The following is a 19,567-nucleotide window of genomic DNA, read 5'->3' as shown; positions in this document are numbered from 1 at the left end:
GACCACCGTGCCGCCCTAAATGAAAGTCCCTAAGCGAGAATCATACCCCTAGACCAACGAGCCGACCCTAAAAATAGACTCAGAATTTATACGGTTCAAGGAGGCAGCAGCTCAACTCTCCATTCTCAACTAATTCAAAGCTCCTTTCCTTTTGTCAACACAGCCTCGCTTTGTCGACAGGAATAGTGCCGGAAGACTGGAGGATAGCAAATGTTGTCCCCTTGTTCAAGAAGGGGAGTAGAGACAACCCTGGTAATTATAGACCTGTGAGCCTTACTTCGGTTGTGGGTAAAATGTTGGAAAAGATTATAAGAGATAGGGTTTATAATCATCTTGAAAAGAACAAGTTAATTAGTGATACGCAACACGGTTTTGTGAAGGGTAGGTCATGCCTCACAAACCTTATTGAGTTTTTTGAGACGGTGACCAAACAGGTGGATCAGGGTAAAGCGGTTGATGAGGTGTATATGGATTTCAGTAAGACGTTTGATAAGGTTCCCCACGGTAGGCTATTGCAGAAAATAAGGAAGTATGGAATTGAAGGTGATTTAGCGGTTTGGATCAGTAATTGGCTAGCTGAAAGAAGACAGAGGGTGGTGGTTGATGGCAAATGTTCATCCTGGAGTTCAGTTACTAGTGGTGTACCGCAAGGATCTGTTTCGGGGCCACTGCTGTTTGTCATTTTTATAAATGACCTGGAAGAGGGTGTAGAAGGATGGGTTAGTAAATTTGCAGATGACACGAAGGTCGGTGGAGTTGTGGATAGTGCTGAAGGATGTTATAGGATACAGAGGGACATAGATAAGCTGCAGAGCTGGGCTGAGAGGTAGCAGATAGAGTTTAATGCGGAAAAGTGTGAGGTGGTTCACTTTGGAAGGAGTAACAGGAATGCAGAGTACTGGGCTAATGGCAAGATTCTTGGTAGTGTAGATGAACAGAGAGATCTCGGCATCCAGGTACATAAATCCCTGAAAGTTGCCACCCAGGTTAATAGGGCTGTTAAGAAGGCATATGGTGTGCTAGCCTTTATAAGCAGGGGGATTGAGTTTCGGAACCACAAGGTCATGCTGCAGCTGTACATAACTCTGGTGCGGCCGCACCTGGAGTACTGCGTGCAGTTCTGGTCACCACATTATAGGAAGGATGTGGAAGCTTTGGAAAGGGTTCAGAGGAGATTTACTAGGATGTTGCCTGGTATGGAGGGAAGGTCTTACAAGGAAAGGCTCAGGGAATTGAGGTTGTTTTCGTTAGAGAGGAGAAGGCTGAGAGGTGACTTAATAGAGACATATAAGATAGTCAGAGGGTTAGATAGGGTGGACAGTGAGAGTCTTTTTCCTCGGATGGTGATGACCAACACGAGGGGATATAGCTTTAAATTGAGGTGTGATAGATATCGGACAGATGTCAGAGGCAGTTTCTTTACTCAGAGAGTAGTAGGGGTGTGGAACGCCCTGCCTGCAATAGTAGTAGACTCGCCAACTTTAAGGGCATTTAAGTGGTCACTGGATAGACATATGGATGAAAATGGAATAGTGTAGGTCAGATAGGCTTCAGATGGTTTCACAGGTCGGCGCAACATCGAGGGCCGAAGGGCCCGTACTGCGCTGTAGTGTTCTATGTTCTATGTTCTATGTTCTAATTCAGTACCCCACTCCCGCTTTCTCTCCATTGCCCTTGATCGCTTTAGCCGCAAGGGCCACGACCAACTCCCTTATGAATATATCCAACAAACTGGCCCCAACAGCTTTCTGCGGTCGAGAATTCCACAAGTTCACAACTCTCTGAGGGAAGAAGTTCTTCCTCATCTCCGTCCTGAATGGCTTACCCCTTATTCTGAGGCTGTGACTCCTAGTTCTGGACGTCCCCAACATCGGGAACATTCTTCCCGCATTTAGCCTGTCCAGTCCCATCAGGATTTTATATGTTTCTATGAGATCCCCTCTCATTTTTCTAAACTCCAGTGAGTACAAGCCCAGTCGATCCAGTCTTTCTTTATATGTCAGTCCTGCCATCCCGGGACTTAGTCTGGTGAACCTTCGCTGGACACCCTCAATAGCAGGAATGTCCTTCCTCAAACTAGGAGACCAAAACTGCACATAATACTCAAGGTGTGGCCTCACCAAGTCCCTGTATAACTGCAGCAAGACATCCCTGCTCCTATACTCAAATCCTCTCGCTATGAAGGCCAGAATGCCATTAGCCTTCCTCACCGCCTGCTGTACCTGCATGCCAACCTTCACCGCCTGCTGTACCCGAATGCCAACCCTCACCGCCTGCTGTACCCGAATGCCAACCCTCACCGCCTGCTGTACCTGCATGCCAACCCTCACCACCTGCTGTACCTGCATGCCAACCCTCACCGCCTGCTGTACCCGAATGCCAACCCTCACCGCCTGCTGTACCTGCATGCCAACCCTCACCGCCTGCTGTACCCGAATGCCAACCCTCACCGCCTGCTGTACCTGCATGCCAACCCTCACCGCCTGCTGTACCTGCATGCCAACCCTCACCGCCTGCTGTACCTGCATGCCAACCTTCACCGCCTGCTGTACCTGCATGCCAACCTTCACCGCCTGCTGTACCTGCATGCCAACCTTCACTGCCTGCTGTACCTGCATGCCAACCCTCACCGCCTGCTGTACCTGCAAACCAACCCTCACCACCTGCTGTACCTGCACGCCAACCTTCAGCCACTGTTCCACCGTGACACCCAGATCTCGTTCCATTTCCCCTTTTCCTAAACTGCCACCATTCAGATGATAATCGGCCTTCCTGTTTTTGCCACCAAAGTGGATAACCTCACATTTACCCACATTATACAGCGTCTGCCAAGAATTTGCCCACTCAGCCAGCCTGTCCAAGTCACCCTGCAGCCTCTGTGCATCATCCTCACAGCGCACACTGCCACCCAGCTTCGTGTCATCTGCAAATTTGGAGATATTGCATTCAATTCCTTTGTCCAAATCATTCATGTATATTGTGAACAGCTAGACTGAGCTGGAACTAAGGAGGAGCAAGTGTTTAGCTAGAGCCTTCCCCAGACTCGGGAAGGGCTAGTTACAAATAAATAGAGATAACTTGCATTTCTGCTCTGCCTTTTACAAATTCAGGAAGGCCCGGAGCTCTTTATAGTCAAGGAAATGTGTAGTCACCGCTGTGATTGACTGGGAACGTTTCCCATGAGGAAGAGAAGGTTGAAAGGAGGTTGGACGGCACGGCGGCACAGTGGTTAGCACTGCTGCCTCACAGTGCCTGGGACACGGGCTCAATCCCGGCCTCGGGTCACTGTCTGTGCGGAGTCTGCACGTGGGTTTGCGTGGGTTTCCTCCGGGTGCTCCGGTTTCCTCTGACAGCCTATAGATGTGCAGGTTAGGTCGATTGGCCATGATAAACTGTCCCTTTAGTGCCTGGAGGAGCTGGGCGAGACGTTTAGGCGACTGCGAGGTGTGTTTCAAATATATGCAGGTGCGAGGAAGGTCTTATCAAGCTTCCCGATAGCGCCTGCCTCCTCGTTGCTGAAGGCAATGCTGTCTGCGGCGGGATTGCAGAGGGGGGTCGCCTCCCCGATTTACGGGAGGATTTTGGAGGAGGATGGGGTGTCCATGGAGGGGGTTAAGATGCAGTGGGAGGAAGAGCTGGGGACGGCGCTGGAGGATGGATGGTGGTGTGAGCTGCTGCGGAGGGGAAATGCCTCGATGTTGAGGCACCTTACAAAGTCCAAGGTGAGCCGACTGTTCAAAGGGGTGGAGGGTGTCTGTGAGCGATGTGGGAGGGGCCCTGCTAACCACATTCGTATGTCTTCAGAGAATTATAGAATTTACAGTGCAGAAGGAGGCTATTTGGCCCATCGAGTCTGCACCGGCTCTTGGAAAGAGCACCCTACTTAAACCCACGCCTCCACCCTATCCCCGTAATCCAGTAACCCCATCTAACCCTTTGGACACTAATTGATCAAGGCCAATCCACCTAACCTGCACATCTTTGGACTGTGGGAGGAAACCGGAGCACCCGGAGAAAACCCACGCAGACACGGGGAGAACGTGCAAACTCCACACAGTGACCCAAGCCGGGAATCGAACCTGGGACACTGGAGCTGTGAAGCAACAGTGCTAGCCACTGTGCTGCCGTGCCGTCCCCGAAGCTGGAAAGGTTTTGGAGGACGACGTTCAGCACCATTTCTGGGGTTCTACATGTCGATGTGGAGACAAGTCCCCTGGAAGCCATATTCGGGGTGTCAGACAGGCCAGGGCTGTAGGTGGGTGGGGGGGGGGGGGGGGGCAGATGTTTTAGCCTTCGCCCCCACCGCTGATCGCTCGCAGGCGGGTCCTGTTGGGGTGGAGGTCAACCTCTCCATCCTGGGCCTCGATGTGGCGGCGGGGGGGGGGGGGATCTGTTGGGGATATTGTCCCCGGAAAAAGTTAAATTTTGTATGTGGAGGGGGGGGGCGCGATTGATGGGTTCAACAATCGTCGGGCTTTCTTTATTTTGCATTTTGGGGCGTTGGTTACCAACGGGAGGGGCGGGGGGGCTTGGTGGGTCGGGGGTTTGTGAGATTGTTGTAAATTGTAAAAAAAAGTGGAAAACCTGTGGAATAAAAATACTTCAAAATGAAAGGGTCCGGACATTTAAATTCCAGTCAGTGTCAGCTGTTTAACAGGTTGACTGGAAAGTCTTTAGGATAATTAGAAATTCTGTGCCCTCGACCTGCTTACGGACCAATCAGGCAGAGAGCTGGGCCATCAATAGCTGCCTTTGAGGCAGGGAGGCGATCGATGTACATCAATGATGCATCAGGGCAAGGCGGCAAATCTGCTTGGGTGTGACGTCGCATCCAACAGAATAATTAAATTGCCAGGTTTAAGGCCATCACAGCCGGGAACGGGGGAGCTCACAGATGGAAACTATATCGACACCACGCTCCCAAAACATACACCATTTCCTAAGTAACATCGCCCACGCCCCCCCCCGGCCCCGTCGTTAGGCCCCAGACATCATCTCTTGTGTGCTGCTGGGGAATCTCTCCCTGGCAAAATAGTATCTTCAGCTCGATTGGCAGCGGTAGATTTGTACACAGTGTTTTTCAGCCAGGATCCCATTGCACTAAAGACCCCGGTCTCACACTCCAGCGGTGCACTGCGGGAGTACGGCACTGTCTGAGGCACCAGCTTTCAGCTGCGGCGTTAAACCTGGTCCCTATCAGTCCGAGATGGATGTTGATAATCCACTATTTCAAACAAGAGCAGGGGGAATTATTCTGGCCAATATTTGCCCCTCAATTCACATCACATGAACAGATGACCTGGTCATTATCCCATTGCTGGTTGTGGGATCTTGCTGTGCTGAAATTGGCTGGTGCGTTTCCTACATGACAACAGTGCCTACGCTCCAAAAAATTACTTGAATGGGTGAGACATAGGAGTAGGCCATTCAGCCCATCGAGTCCGCTCCGCCATTTAATACGATCCAATCTGATTGGACACTTTGTTGCCTTTTACACCCTCTATTCCCATCACCCTATCTGTTATTGTTGATCAGTAATCTATCAATCTAAAACTGCACACAATACTCCAGGTGCAGTCTAACCAAGCTTCGATACAATTGAAACTAGACCTCACTATTCCTGGACTCAAATCCTCTTGGGATAAAGGTTAACATTCCATTGGCCTTCCTAATAGCTTGCTTTTTTAAAATAAAAAAAATAATAATCTTTATTATTGTCATAAGTTGGCTTACCTAAACGCTGCAATGTAGTTACTGTGAAAAGCCCCTAGTCGCCACATTCCGGCGCCTGTTCGGGTACACGGAGGGAGAATTCAGAATGTCCAATTCACCCAACAGCACGTCTTTTGGGACGTGTGGGAGGAAACCAGAGCACCCGGAGGAAACCCACGCAGACACGGGGAGAACGTGCAGACTCCACACAGACAGTGACCCAAGCTGGGAATGGAACCGGGGTCCCTGGAGCTGTGAAGCAACAATGCTAACCACTGTGCTACCCACCTGCACCTTAGCCTTCAATGGCTTATGGACAAGGACACCCGGGACCCCTTCGTACAACTACATTGACTAATTTCTTACCATTGACGGTTGGAAAAAATGGTATAGAAAATCTAAATTTTTTTTATCTAGTGTTTCGTAACAGCCTCCCCGAACAGGCGCCGGAATGTGGCGACTAGGGGCTTTTCACAGTAACTTCATTTGAAGCCTGCTCGTGGCAATAAGCGATTTTCATTTCATTTTTTGTAAGATAACAAGCTCCTGATTTCATGACATATATTAGTTAGACAAATTAGTGATTAGTTTGTAAGCAGGTCTAATCACAAAATTCCTTTGCAAACTAGCTAACGGCTTACTGGGATTTTTCGGGCAATCTCAGTAGGCTAAGCCCACCCGCGTGATGCTGCTTCTAGTTTCTTTGCGGCTTTTCCCAAGCTTCCACAGCTCCTCTCTTTCCAGCGACCTCGATCACTCCTCCTGCCCGGAGCCCACTGAAAGATTTCATGGGAGATCCAGCCACGGGAATCGGCCGCAGCTGAGGGAAAGGGGATGGAAGCTGTTGGGTACCGGGGAACGGGATGGGACTTTGGAGTGTTTTGCCGTGACACGACAGCGCACAGGGAATTCTGGGAGTTCTTTTGCAGGACCGAGGCACTATGCTGCCAGGTCGTCAACGTTTTGCAACATTTGGTTGCAAAGACAGCGAACATTGGAAAAACCCAGCAGGTCTGGTAGGGTGGCACAGTAGCACAATGGTTAGCACTCATGCTTCATATCGCCAGGGACCCGGATTCAATTCTCGGCTTGGGTCACTGTCTGTGCGGAGTCTGCACGTTCGCCCCATGTCTGCGTGGGCTTCCTCCGGGCGCTCCGGTTTCCTCCCACAAGTCCCAAAAGACGTGCTGTTAGGTGAATTGGACATTCTGAATTCTTCCTCTGTGTAACAAACAGGCGCCGGAATGTGGCGACTAGGGGCTTTTCACAGTAACTTCACCGCAGTGTTAATGTAAGCCTACTTGTGACAACAATAAATATTATTGGGCGGCGCAGTGTCGCAGTGGTTAGCACTGCTGCCTCACAGCGCTGAGGACCCGGGTTCGCTCCCAGCCCCGGGTCACTGTCCGTGTGGAGTTTGCACATTCTCCCCATGTCTGCCTGGGTCTCACCCCCACAACCCAAAGATGTGCAGGGTAGGTGTATTGGCCACGCTAAATTGTAATGAAATGAAAATTGCTTATTGTCACGAGTAGGCTTCAAATGAAGTTTCTGTGAAAAGCCCCTAGTCGCCACATTCGGGCGTCTGTTCGGGGAGGCTGGTTACGGGAATCGAACCGTGCTGCTGGCCTGCCTTGGTCTGCTTTCAAAGCCAGCGATTCAGCCCTGTGTGCTAAACCAGCCCCTAATTGTCCCTCAATTGGATTCCTGGGTGGCGGAGAATTCCGGCCACGGCGGGGGCGGGATTTACGAAGGCCCCGGGCGATTCCCCGACCCTGCGGGGGGGTCGGAGAATTCCGCCCCTGAAGTGGGAGATCAGGTGGGGTTAAAACAAAAAAGATTTGGATTTATCAAATGTGAAAGCAATGAACAAGGAACCAATCCAAGGGGCTGCGAGTCTCACCTTCATCCTTGGCATTCTCCTCATCTATCTCCACAGATACCTTCTCTTCCCAGGATGGCGAATGAGTCGGCTGGACGCTAGCATGGGTAACACCCTGAGCTCTTTGCAGTTTCTCTACATCCGAGCCACTTTTACTATGGAACAGAGATAATATCGCATTAGAATTCACGTGTGAAGACTCAGAGTTAGAGGGAGACAGTGACATTGTGATAATGGCACTGGACTAGTAATCCGGAGGCCCAGGCTAACTCTCTGAGGACACAGCTTCACATCCCACCATGGTCACTGCTGGAACTCAAATTCAATGAATAAATCTGGAATTGAAAACCAGTCTCAGTAATGGTGACCCTCGGGGCAGCACGGGGGCGGCGCAGTGGGTTAGCACTGCTGCCTCACGGCGCCGAGGTCCCAGGTTCGATCCCGGCTCTGGGTCACTGTCCGTGTGGCGTTTGCACATTCCCCCCGTGTTTGCGTGGGTTTCGCCTCCACAACCCAAAGATGTGCAGGGTAGGTGAATTGGCCACGCTAAATTGCCCCTTAATTGGAAAAAAATAATTTGGTACTCTAAATTTATTTAAAAAAGTAATGGTGACCCTGACAAATATCATCGATTGTCGGAAAAATCCATCTGGTTCATTCATGATAATTTGTCCCTTATTGTCCAAAGATTTAGGAGGGGTTACTGGATTACGGAGATAGGGTGGAGGCGTGGGTTTAAGAAGGATGTTCTTTCCAAGGGCCGGTGCAGGCTCGATGGGCCGAATGGCCTCCTTCTGCACTGTAAATTCTATGACTCTGTGTCCTTTAGGGAAGGAAATCTGCCGTCCTTACGCGGTCTAGCCTACACGTGACTCCAGACCCACAGCAATGTGGTTGTCTCTTAAAATGCTCTCTAAAATGGGCCAGCAGGCCACGCAGTTCAAGGGCAATTAGGGATGGGCAATAAATGCTGACCCAGCCAACGATACCCACATCCCATGAATAAAAAAAAAATCATAAAGGGAGACATTCGGACAATTCGGACAGTAAAATGGACCCAGCAAGACACTCAGTTCAAGGGTGATTAGGATGAGCAGCAAATGTTGGCATTGCAAGCGATGCACACATCCTATGAAAGAATGAAGAGTGAGTTAGATGTTATGATGTACAAGGCGTCTTGATCAATGATAATCTGGTGTCTGTTATATATGTGGGTCATTGTAGTCATGTGCAAACTCTCTTTAACAACCGGGACATGTGTGACACCATCAGCTACTTCACAGGCCTTCGTCCTCAGTCGAGTACCAGCTCGTGGACAGCGGAGAACTATTTAATAAACCTCTGTTCATGTTGCTGGCAGCATTATTTTTCAGCTATTTCTTTTGTGCTGTTAGTCTCAAGATATAACAGTTTACAAAAGGGAAAGCGACAACGAGGAATGGGTCGGAAAAAATACTTTTCAAGAAAAAGTCGATGTGCGATGTCAATGTGGACTAATGGAGCTGCTTTAACAGCTCAATCGATCAAGCAGATTAACAGAAGGCCAGAAATCGCACCCAGCATCAAAGCCGACAAGGGATTTGCGGCCAAAAAATTCGAAGGAAGGGCCAGTACGGATCTTAAACCGGCAATCCGAGGGGTTCAGGAGGATGCAGACCTCGCCACGTGTGAGACAGTAAAACGGAGGTAGAGCGGGTCAGAATGCAAAAGATTCTCGGGCGGCATGGTGCCTCACGGTGCCCAGGACCCAGGTTCAATCCTGGTTCTGGGTCACTGTCCGTGTGGAGTTTGCACATTCTCCCCGTGTCTGCGTGGGTTTCACCCCCACAACCCAAAGATGTGCAGAGTAGGTAGATTGGCCACGCTAAATTGCCCCTTAATTGGAAAAAAATAATTGGGTAATCTAAATTTAAAAAAAAAACAAAAGATCCTCACAGCTTGCGATGCGAGTTAAAGCTGTAACAAGTTGGTGATTCAACTGGAATTAACTCAACCATCAATTTAAGGGAAGTTGGGAGAACATTCAATACCATTAAAAAAGACGTGAAATTTTGTCAGGGTGGGTTCATTTGTTGAAGATTCAGAGAACTGGAAATCATACTCAGAAATATTCCATTATTATATTCTAGCTAATAAGATTTCAGAAGATATTAAGGCGCCTCCATTTAAAAAAAAAAAATTTACAGTATCCAATTATTTTTTTTCCCCAATTAAGGTGCAATTTAGTGTGGCCAATCCACCTAACCTGCCCATCTTTTTGGGTTGTGGGGGTGAAACCCACGCAGACACGGGGAGAATGTGCAAACTCCACACGGACAGTGACCCAGGGCCGGGATCGAACCCGGATCCTCGACGCCGTGAGGAAGCAGTGCTAACCACTGTGTCACCGTTTGCCCCCCCCCCCCCCCCCCCACATTCCTGAGTTCAGCCAGAGGGAAAACTTTCAATGTTTTAAGAAGCTTAGTTTAGCCCCAGAAATATTAGGAGACCATTATGCATTAAAGCCATTAATCATTGCAGGGTACAATGTTGGATCGATGGCGAAAAACGTTTGTTTGTCATTCCAGCACGATATTTTGAAATGATATCAGTTCAGCACCGACTTACGCGGGCAGTGGAGATGTGCTCCGTGTCCAACACAGGCCTGGCCAAGGCATCACAATAGTTGTACATTCCGTTCCCTCGTTGAGTCAAGGGGCACTCGATCACCTCGCCGATTCACCAAAATCAGCTCTCATTCACCAACAACAATTTGCCTTTAAATAGCACCCACAGAGTAAGGCCTCAAGGAGTCGCACAGGCACGTTACCAAACAATTTAATACCGAGCCTCATAAGGAGATAATCAGGTAGATGGTTGAACACAATCAAAACAAGGGGAAGGGGAAGAGGGCAGCAGAGAGGTTTAGGGAGGGGACTTCCGCAGCTAAGGCCTCAGGTATTTTAACGGACTGTTTCTGCTCTGTGTTACGGGATAAATGGCAGCTATGTAGAAGATTTTCCCATTTATTTTTTACTCGTTAACGGATTGATCGAGGGGCAAGACATTGGCTCAGGACAGAAAGCAAAACTCCCCTGTTAGGCCAGCATTTATGGCCCATCCCTAATTGCCCTTGGGAAGTTGCTGGTGAGCTGCCTTTTTGAACCGCTGCAGCCCATGTGGTCTAGGTATACCCACAATGCTGTTAGGGAGGGGGTTCGATGCAGGAACGGAAGATATATTTCCAAGTCAGGATGGTGTGTGGCTTGGAGGGAAACCTCCAGGTGGTGCTGTTCCCATGTCCTTCTTGTCCTTGCTCTTGTCCTTCTAGATGGTAGAGGTCGTGGGTTTGGAAGGTGCTGCCCAAGGAGCCTTGGTGAGTTCCTGCAGTGCATCTTGTAGATGGTACACACGGCTGCCGCTGCGCGTCGGTGGTGGAGGGAGTGAATGTTAGTGGATGGGGTGCCAATCAAGCGGGGCTGCTTTGTCCTGGATGGTGTCGAGCTTCATGAGTGTTCTTGGAGCTGCACTCATCCAGGCAACTGGGGAGTATTCCCTCACACTCCTAACTTGTGCCTTGTTAATGGTGGGCAAAGGGCAGCAGGGTGGCGCAGTGGTTAGTGCAGCCTCACGGCGCCGAGGTTCCAGGTTCGATCCCGGCTCTGGGTCACTGTCCGTGTGGAGTTTGCACATTCTCCCAGTGTTTGAATGGGTTTCGCCCCCACAACCCAAAGATGTGCAGGGTAGGTGGATTGGCCACACTAAATTGCCCCTTGGTTGGTAAAATGAATTGGTGGACAGGCTTGGGGGGGGGGGGGGGGGGGTTTCCCCCCATCTTTAAAATATTTTAAACATCTTTACATTCAAGATATTATCCAGGCTGATATTAGATATCACGGGCCTCACGGTAGCATGGTGGTTAGCATCAATGCTTCACAGCTCCAGTGGTCCCAGGTTCGATTCCCGGCTGGGTCACTGTCTGTGTGGAGTCTGCACGTCCTCCCCGTTTGTGCGTGGGTTTCCTCCGGGTGCTCCGGTTTCCTCCCACAGTCCAAAGATGTGCGGGTTAGGTGGATTGGCCATGCTAAATTGCCCGTAGTGTAAGGTTAATGGGGGGATTGTTGGGTTACCGGGTATACGGGTTACATGGGTTTAAGTAGGGTGATCATTGCTCAGCACAACATTGAGGGCCGAAGGGCCTGTTCTGTGCTGTACTGTTCTATTTGGGGATATTCACCTTTGGCCTGAACATATATTCGGCCTTATTTTGCGGGGGTTATGGAGGACCCTGAGCCAAAGGAGAAGATGGTTAGAGGGATGATCAGAAGTATGGTCCAGGTGGTGGGTTGAAAGGCGGAGAAAGAAGCAAAGGATGTTGAGGGGGAGATTCCAAGGTGTCATCGTCATCGGCCGTCCCCCAATTCGAGAATGGCGTCGACTCAGGATTGCGAATTTCTGCCGTTGGTCTTCACGGCGACTGAATAGGCTGATTCTCGACCGGCAGATCTTTGGGCTCATGGAGCAGAGATGTCCCACGGGGAGCAGGATTTGCTTCCTTTCTCTTTCCTTCTCTGCTGTCGCTCTGCCTCACCATTAAGATGTTGGGGTCCGAGGCATGAGGCGGCTTGATGGACAAGTTGTCACCATTTTGACCGATTGGTAGCAAGCTCCACCCAGTCATTGATGTCAATGTTGCTGAACTTCAAGGGGAGCTTCAGGGTATCTTTGAAGTGTTTTCTTTGACCTCCACAGGAACACTGGCCATTTCGAGTTAAGAGAACGGGGCATGGCGAGGGCAACACGTTTTCAGCCCCCCAGGCACAATGGCCCACCATCAAAGACAATGTTGCAGGAGCTTTGCCTGAATTCTCCCGGTGTCTGCGTGGGTTTCCTCCGGGTGCTCCGGTTTCCTCCCACAGTCCAAAAATGGGCAGGTTAGGTGGATTGGCCATGCTAAATTGTCCCTGAGCGCCCAAAAGGTTAGGTGGGGTTACTGGGTTACGGGGATAGAACATAGAACATAGAACATTACAGCGCAATACAGGCCCTTCGGCCCTCGATGTTGCGCTGTCCTGTGAAACCCCTCTAAAGCCCATCTACACTATTCCCTTATCGTCCATATGCCTATCCAATGACCATTTGAATGCGTTTAGTGTTGGCGAGTCCACTGCTGTTGCAGGCAGGGTATTCCACGCCCTTACTACTCTCTGAGTAAAGAACCTACCTCTGACATCTGTCCTATATCTATCTCCCCTCAATTTAAAGCTATGTCCCCTCATGCTGGACATCACCATCCGAGGAAAAAGGCTCTCAATGTCCACCCGATCTAATCCTCTGATCATCTTGTATGCCTCAATTAAGTCACCTCTTAACCTTCTTCTCTCTAACGAGGTGTGGATAGGGTGGAGGTGTGGGCTTACGTAGGGTGATCTTTGCAAGGGCAGGTGCAGACCCGATGGGCCGAATGGCCTCCTTCTGCACTGTAGAGATTTTATGATTCTATGAACCCTTGCCTGGTCTAAGCAGCTGACTCCAGACCCACAGCAATGTAGTTGACTCTTAGCCACCCTCAAAGGGCAATTAGGGATGGGCAAAAAATGTTGGCATTGCCAGTGACACCCATGAAAGAATAAATACTAAACAAACAAGCATCCTGCCTATTTCCCGTTTGCATGAAACAGTAATGTGAGTGATGGAGGCTGTGCGGCGCAGTGGGTAGCGTTCCTGACTCTAAACTAGCAGCTCCGGGTTTGAGTCCCATCCCAGGACTTGACGGCCGAGGAAGGTGCGTTCATAACACGGCCAATCAGGTTGTGAGTGTTCACTGGCAAATCCTTCCAATGACTGGCGGTAAGAGCAGGAGAGAATCCTGGTCAGCCATTAAATGGAAACATATTGGTGCTTCTATCATCTCTATCCAGGGCTCCAGGGTACAACATGCATTGTACCTGTACGTTGCCACAGCAATTCTTGGCTCAGTTTGCTAGATAGCCAGATTGCTGCCGACAGCATGGGGTTCAATCCCCATTCTGGCTGGGGTGGACTGAGGACCTTTCCCCCACCCATGACAGGACATAGAACATAGAACAGTACAGCACAGAACAGGCCCTTCGGCCCTCGATGTTGTGCCGAGCAATGATCACCCTACTTAAAACCACGTAACCCGTATACCCGTAACCCAACAATCCCCCCATTAACCTTACACTACGGGCAATTTAGCATGGCCAATCCACCTAACCCGCACATCTTTGGACTGTGGGAGGAAACCGGAGCACCCGGAGGAAACCCACGCACACACGGGGAGGACTCCACACAGACAGTGACCCAGCCGGGAATCGAACCTGGGACCCTGGAGCTGTGAAGCATTGATGCTAACCACCATGCTACCGTGAGGCCCCGAAGGAGTCGCAGCTCTGTGGATCGGACCTATCTTCGAGCGAAGAAATGTGGGTGAGATGTCCATATGGGCCCTCAATAAATTCCCCCTTTGGTATGTCACGAAATAGATGATCCATTTCCCCAATAACCTGTTTGGCATCTCATTTGCCTGCCACTTCAAAGCTATCGCTGCATCAAACATTAACAAAAGAATGGTTGGTGGATAATTCTCTCTCTCTCTTTGAAGCTGTTTGTTTTGATACAGTCCCTGTTAACAGCCTCTCCCTGTGTTAATCAGCCACAGTGTACACACACTGACTCTTGTTATTATATATCATTGTTGGTCCCCAAGTGATAATTATCCACGGCACGCAAACCTCGTAAAGCTCTCAGATGCTTTCTTTTACACCCAGGCGAATTTGTTCCTCACCTGTCAAGCGTCGATTTCCCCTCTCCCCGGTAAACCTTTGGGGAATGGTAAGAGGTACTGTGTCCGGGACTGGACACCACACTTTAGGAAAAATGTCAAGGCCTTGGAGAGATGGTATGGAGGAGGTTTACTGGAATGGTACCAGGAGGTAGGGATTCTGTTACCTATGATCTGGGATGTGCTGCCTGACAGGACAGATTCAGTTGTAACTTTCAAAAGAGAATTACAAAAATAACCAAGGACATGGATTATGGCAAATTTAATCTCCGCACCTGCGGGTGGCCAAGCCAATGACAGACACTTCCTTCCCAACAACTAGAACACGGTAGCACAGTGGTTAGCACAGTTGCTTCACAGCGCCAGGGTCCCAGGTTCGATTCCCGGCTTGGGTCACTGTCTGTGCGGAGTCTGCGCGTTCTCCCCGTGTCTGCGTGGGTTTCCTCCGGGTGCTCCGGTTTCCTCCCACAAGGTAATAGATGAATTGGACAGTCTGAATGCACCCGAACAGGCGCCGGAATGGGATGACTAGGGGTTTTTCACAGTAACTTTGTTGAAGTGTTAATGTAAGCCTAATTGTGACAATAAAGATTATTATTACAACTCTTAACAGCAAACGAAAATTCCTCAAAGTCAATAAAAAATATAGATTTTTAAAAATATATATATTGTTAATAAGCTTGCCCAACGAGCGATGGCACCATTGAAGACTGAATGTCTTATGTTGTAACAAACAATTCTATCCATTACAAGGGGAAACATTTTTAAAATAAATTTAGAGTACCAATTCATTTTTTCCAATTAAGGAGCAATTTAGCCTGGTCAATCCACCTAATTATTACCCATCCCTAATTGCCCTTGAGAAGGTGGTGGTGAACTGCCTTCTTGAGCCGCTGCAGTCCCTGCGGTGTATGTACACCCACTGTGCGGTTAGGGAGGGAGTTTCAGGATTTTGACCCAGCGACAGTGCAGAAACGGCGACATATTTCCAAGTCAGGGCGGGGAGTGACTTGGAGGGGAACCAACATATTACTCATAATCCTCAAGCAAGCGGGTCCTGTCAGGACCCCTCGTGTCGCTTTCAATTCCCTCACCGGGGGCGCGGGAAGGGGAATGCACCTCGACAATATCTACCTCGGAATACAACCCCACACCACAGGACAGGACTCAAATCAGCTCCAGGCCACAAACAGATATCCAGAGGTCGCCTTAATAAGGCATCTGCTGTCAGAGGAGGTCGCGTCAAAGCATTCAGCTACAAGTAATAAATATTGTTTGTTTCTTAAGGAATCGTGAGAGAGTGCTATAAACATGTCACATCCCGTTCTCATCTCTCGCCTCGAAAGCCTCATTGAACACATCTTTCGGCTGGGGTGAGGGAACAGCACATATATCTACTCCAAATGTCACCCCCTTTTCGCTCGCAATCATTCCATATCTTTCATCAAAAGGGGATTGTCTGGCATAATGCCACAATTAACCAGGGTCTTATGATGACAGCAACTTGCATTTGGAGAGTGCCTTAATGTAGTAAAATGACCTGAAGGCACTTCAATGGAGCGTTACCAGACAAATTGTGGCACCAAGCTACATACAGAAATATTAAGATCACGCGACTAAAAGCTTGGTCAATAAGATTAGTTTTAGGGGGCAGATTAGAGGAACATAGAAAAATACAGCACAGAACAGGCCCTTCGGCCCACGATGTTGTGCCGAACCTTTGTCCTCGATTAATCATAGATTATCATAGAATTTACAGTGCAGAAGGAGGCCACTCAGCCCATCGAGTCTGCATTGGCTCTTGGAAAGGGCACCCTACCCGAGGTCAACACCTCCACCCCATCCCCATAACCCAGTAACCCGACCCAACACTAAGGGCAATTTTGGACACTAAGGGGCAATTTATCATGGCCAATCCACCTAACCTGCACATCTTTGGAAGAGAGCGTAATAAAGACAGTGTCACTGAATCACAGAATTGTCACGGCACACAAGAAGGCCATTCAGCCCATCACCTCTGCTCCGGCTCTCCAAACGAGCATCATGACTGAGTGGCATTCCCCTGCCCTTGTCTCCATATTGTCTCTCCATGTTCTAAAGCTCCTCTGCATTGAACTTCATCTGCCATCTCTCTGCCCACGCCACCAACCTCTCCATGTCCTTTTGAAGTTCTGCATCGTGTTCCTCACAGCTTACAATTGTTTCAAGTTTTGTGTCATTTGCAATCTTTGAAATTGCCTGCTGCACACCAAGGTCGATATCTTCGATAGATATCTGGCGAAGCAAGGATCCCGATACTGACTTGGGGCAGCACGGTAGCATGGTGGTTAGCATAAATGCTTCACAGCTCCAGGGTCCCAGGTTCGATTCCCGGCTGGGTCACTGTCTGTGCGGAGTCTGCACGTCCTCCCCGTGTGTGCGTGGGTTTCCTCCGGGTGCTCCGGTTTCCTCCCACAGTCCAAAGATGTGCGGGTTAGGTGGATTGGCCACGCTAAATTGCCCGTAGTGTCCTAAAAAGTAAGGTTAAGGCGGGGGGGTTGTTGGGTTACGGGTATAGGGTGGATACGTGGGTTTGAGTAGGGTGATCATTGCTCGGCACAACATCAAGGGCCGAAGGGCCTGTTCTGTGCTGTACTGTTCTATCTATAAGACCCCTGGGGAACTCCACTGCAAACCTTCTTCCAGCCCGATCTTTGTTTGAAGATCAGACCATATATAGTTTAGGGTCACGGGGAGGATAGGTAGACAGTCTGAACTGTAGGATTGCTCACGTGTTCTGTCTGCAGGGTACACGGGATTATACATCACATCCTGCCTAGTTGTGGGTAGGAATGGGCAGCGGTTTAAGACATACATCACATCGCAACAGAGGGAACTCAGAGTTCAAGATCTAGGCAGCCAAAGGCGCGACCGCCAGTGGTGGAATGATGAAAATTCGGAGATGGGGAAAGGTCCAGAATGGGAAGAATGAGGATCACCCTGAGGACTGGTTTTTTTTCCCCTTAAAGCTGTACTAGTCTGAATACATCCAATCTCATCTGATCTCAGAAGCTAGGCAAACTGAGGCTGGATTAGTACTTGGATGGGAGTCGGCCTGGGTATATCAGGGGCAGTAGGCCAGGGGCGGCACGGAAGCACGGTGGTTAGCACTGCTGCCTCACAGCCCCAGGGTCCCAGGTTCGATTCCCGGCTTGGATCACTGTCTGTGTGGACTTTGCACTTTCTCCCCGTGTCTGTGTGGGTTTCCTCCGGGTGCTCCGGTTTCCTCCCACAGTCCAAAGATGTGCAGATTAGGTGGATTGGCCACACTAAATTGCCCCTTGGTGTCCAAAAGGTTAGGTGGGGTTACTGGGTTACGGAGAAAGGGTGGAGGTGTGGGCTTAAGTAGGGTGCTCTGTCCAAGGGCCAGTGCAGACTCGATGGGACGAATGGCCTCCTTCTACCCTGTAAATTCTATGATTCTATGACTGTAAGGCTGGAGGAGATTACAGAGATAGGGAACATTGAGCAATAGCTGCTGTACCCTTGGGTTTATTGGAAGGGCTGAAATTGACAGATCTCTTTTTGATCTCTAGACAAAATCGAGGGATACGAGGAGCAGGCGACAAGGTTGAGTTGAAGCGGAGGATCAGCCATTGAATCGGATTGAAGCAGGCTCGAGACGGCTCCACTTCTGCTGCCCATATTTCTTACATTCTTATATTAACTTCACAATGAGCAGCGTTAGACTGCTGCCTTGCACACCCTGCCAAGAATGTTAAGAAGGAGCCACATGCTGAGGTGGGTGGGGCAGGGGGGGGGAGGAGGAAATATCGGGCGTATCTGGACGGATGAGCTAAGAGGTTGATCTTATTGTTCATGTGACTTCTGATCTGTGTTTAAATCATCACTTTGCTGGAAGTACACCAGCAACAGTTATTTTTGTCTCATTACTTTGTGAATGCTACCCACCCAAATTAGATCATTCTGTCCAAGTTTTAAATCACAAGAGAAGCTGAAATAAATCTCGAGTAAAATTCCACAGAGAACTCAATTTTCCAAGTACATGTGCCAGTGAGGAACACTCCCACCTTGGCCACAGCACATCAGCAAATAGAGAACGGGGGTCAAAGAATGATTTTCATTTATGTCAGTACATAAGGAATACAATCATAGAATCCCTACAGTGCAGAAGGAGGCCATTCGGCCCATCGAGTCTGCACCAACCCTCCGAAAGAGTACTCTACCTAGGTCTCACCACCTGCCCTATCCCCGTAACCCCACCTAACCTTTGTACACGAAGGGGCAATTTAGCCTGGCCAATCCACTTCACCTGCGCATCTTTGGACTGGGAATCTTTGGAAGAGGAGCAAGAGTAGACCTCAAACCTCCCCCACCATTCAATAATCTCCCTCCACTCCGTACTTTTAAACATTAATTCTTTCTGGCTATCGGATATGGCGGGCTTTCTTGGCCTAGAGAACGTCAAGTTCGCCTTGAGAGGTTGGCTACTCAGGTTCGCCTGAAGATGCCAGCCATTTATTGGCTTCTTCGCAGAGGAGAGTAAGCGTCGGGGGGGGGGGGGGGGGGGGGGGGGGCAAGGGTAGAGTAGAGTAGAGTAGGGGGATATGGAGGCAGGTCCGTGCGTCAACAGAGCCGTGGTTTGCACTATGTTTAATTTGTAATTTGTGTCTTGCTTGACTACTTTTTTTTGTACTGTACAATGTCACTTTTTATATAGGCCTAAAATCCTCAATAAAATTTTTTGTTAAAAAAAAACATTAATTCTTTCACGGGATGAGGGTGCTGCTGATAATGCCATCATTGCTTGCCCATCCCTAACTGCCCTGGAACGGAATGGCTTGCTGGGCCATTTCAGAGGGCAGTTAAGTGTTAATGGCATCAGGGGCTGGTTTAGCACAGTGGGCTAAACAGATGGCTTGTATTGCAGAACAAGGCCAGCAGCGCAGGTTCAATTCCCGTACCAACCTCCCCGAACAGGCACCGGAATGTGGCGACTAGGGGCTTTTCACAGTAACTTCATTGCAGCCGACGCGTGAGAATAAGCGATTATTATTATGTGGCCGCCCCATTGACCTGGAGTCACATGTAGGTCAGACCTGTTAAGGACGGCAGATTCCTTTCCCTAAAGGATATTATTATTAAGGATATTACTGGCATGTCCAGTACTGGCTGGCATCTTGAACGTG

General features: G+C 49.4%; 1 protein-coding gene across 1 annotated transcript in view; it reads right to left on the bottom strand.

Annotated features, from left to right (window-relative positions):
• ccdc33 (coiled-coil domain containing 33) overlaps positions 1 to 19,567 on the bottom strand; it is a 302,969-nt gene that overhangs the window by 189,898 nt on the left and 93,504 nt on the right. The window contains exon 4 of the mRNA XM_038784192.1: positions 7,616 to 7,749. Within this exon, the coding sequence (XP_038640120.1) occupies positions 7,616 to 7,749 (134 nt within the window). The remainder of the gene's footprint in view (positions 1 to 7,615; positions 7,750 to 19,567) is intronic.

Source organism: Scyliorhinus canicula, chromosome 24 (genome assembly GCF_902713615.1).
Source record: "Scyliorhinus canicula chromosome 24, sScyCan1.1, whole genome shotgun sequence".
NCBI lineage: Eukaryota > Metazoa > Chordata > Chondrichthyes > Carcharhiniformes > Scyliorhinidae > Scyliorhinus > Scyliorhinus canicula.
The sequence above is the reverse complement of the archived record's forward strand: the minus strand, read 5'-3'. Positions and strand labels throughout refer to the sequence as shown.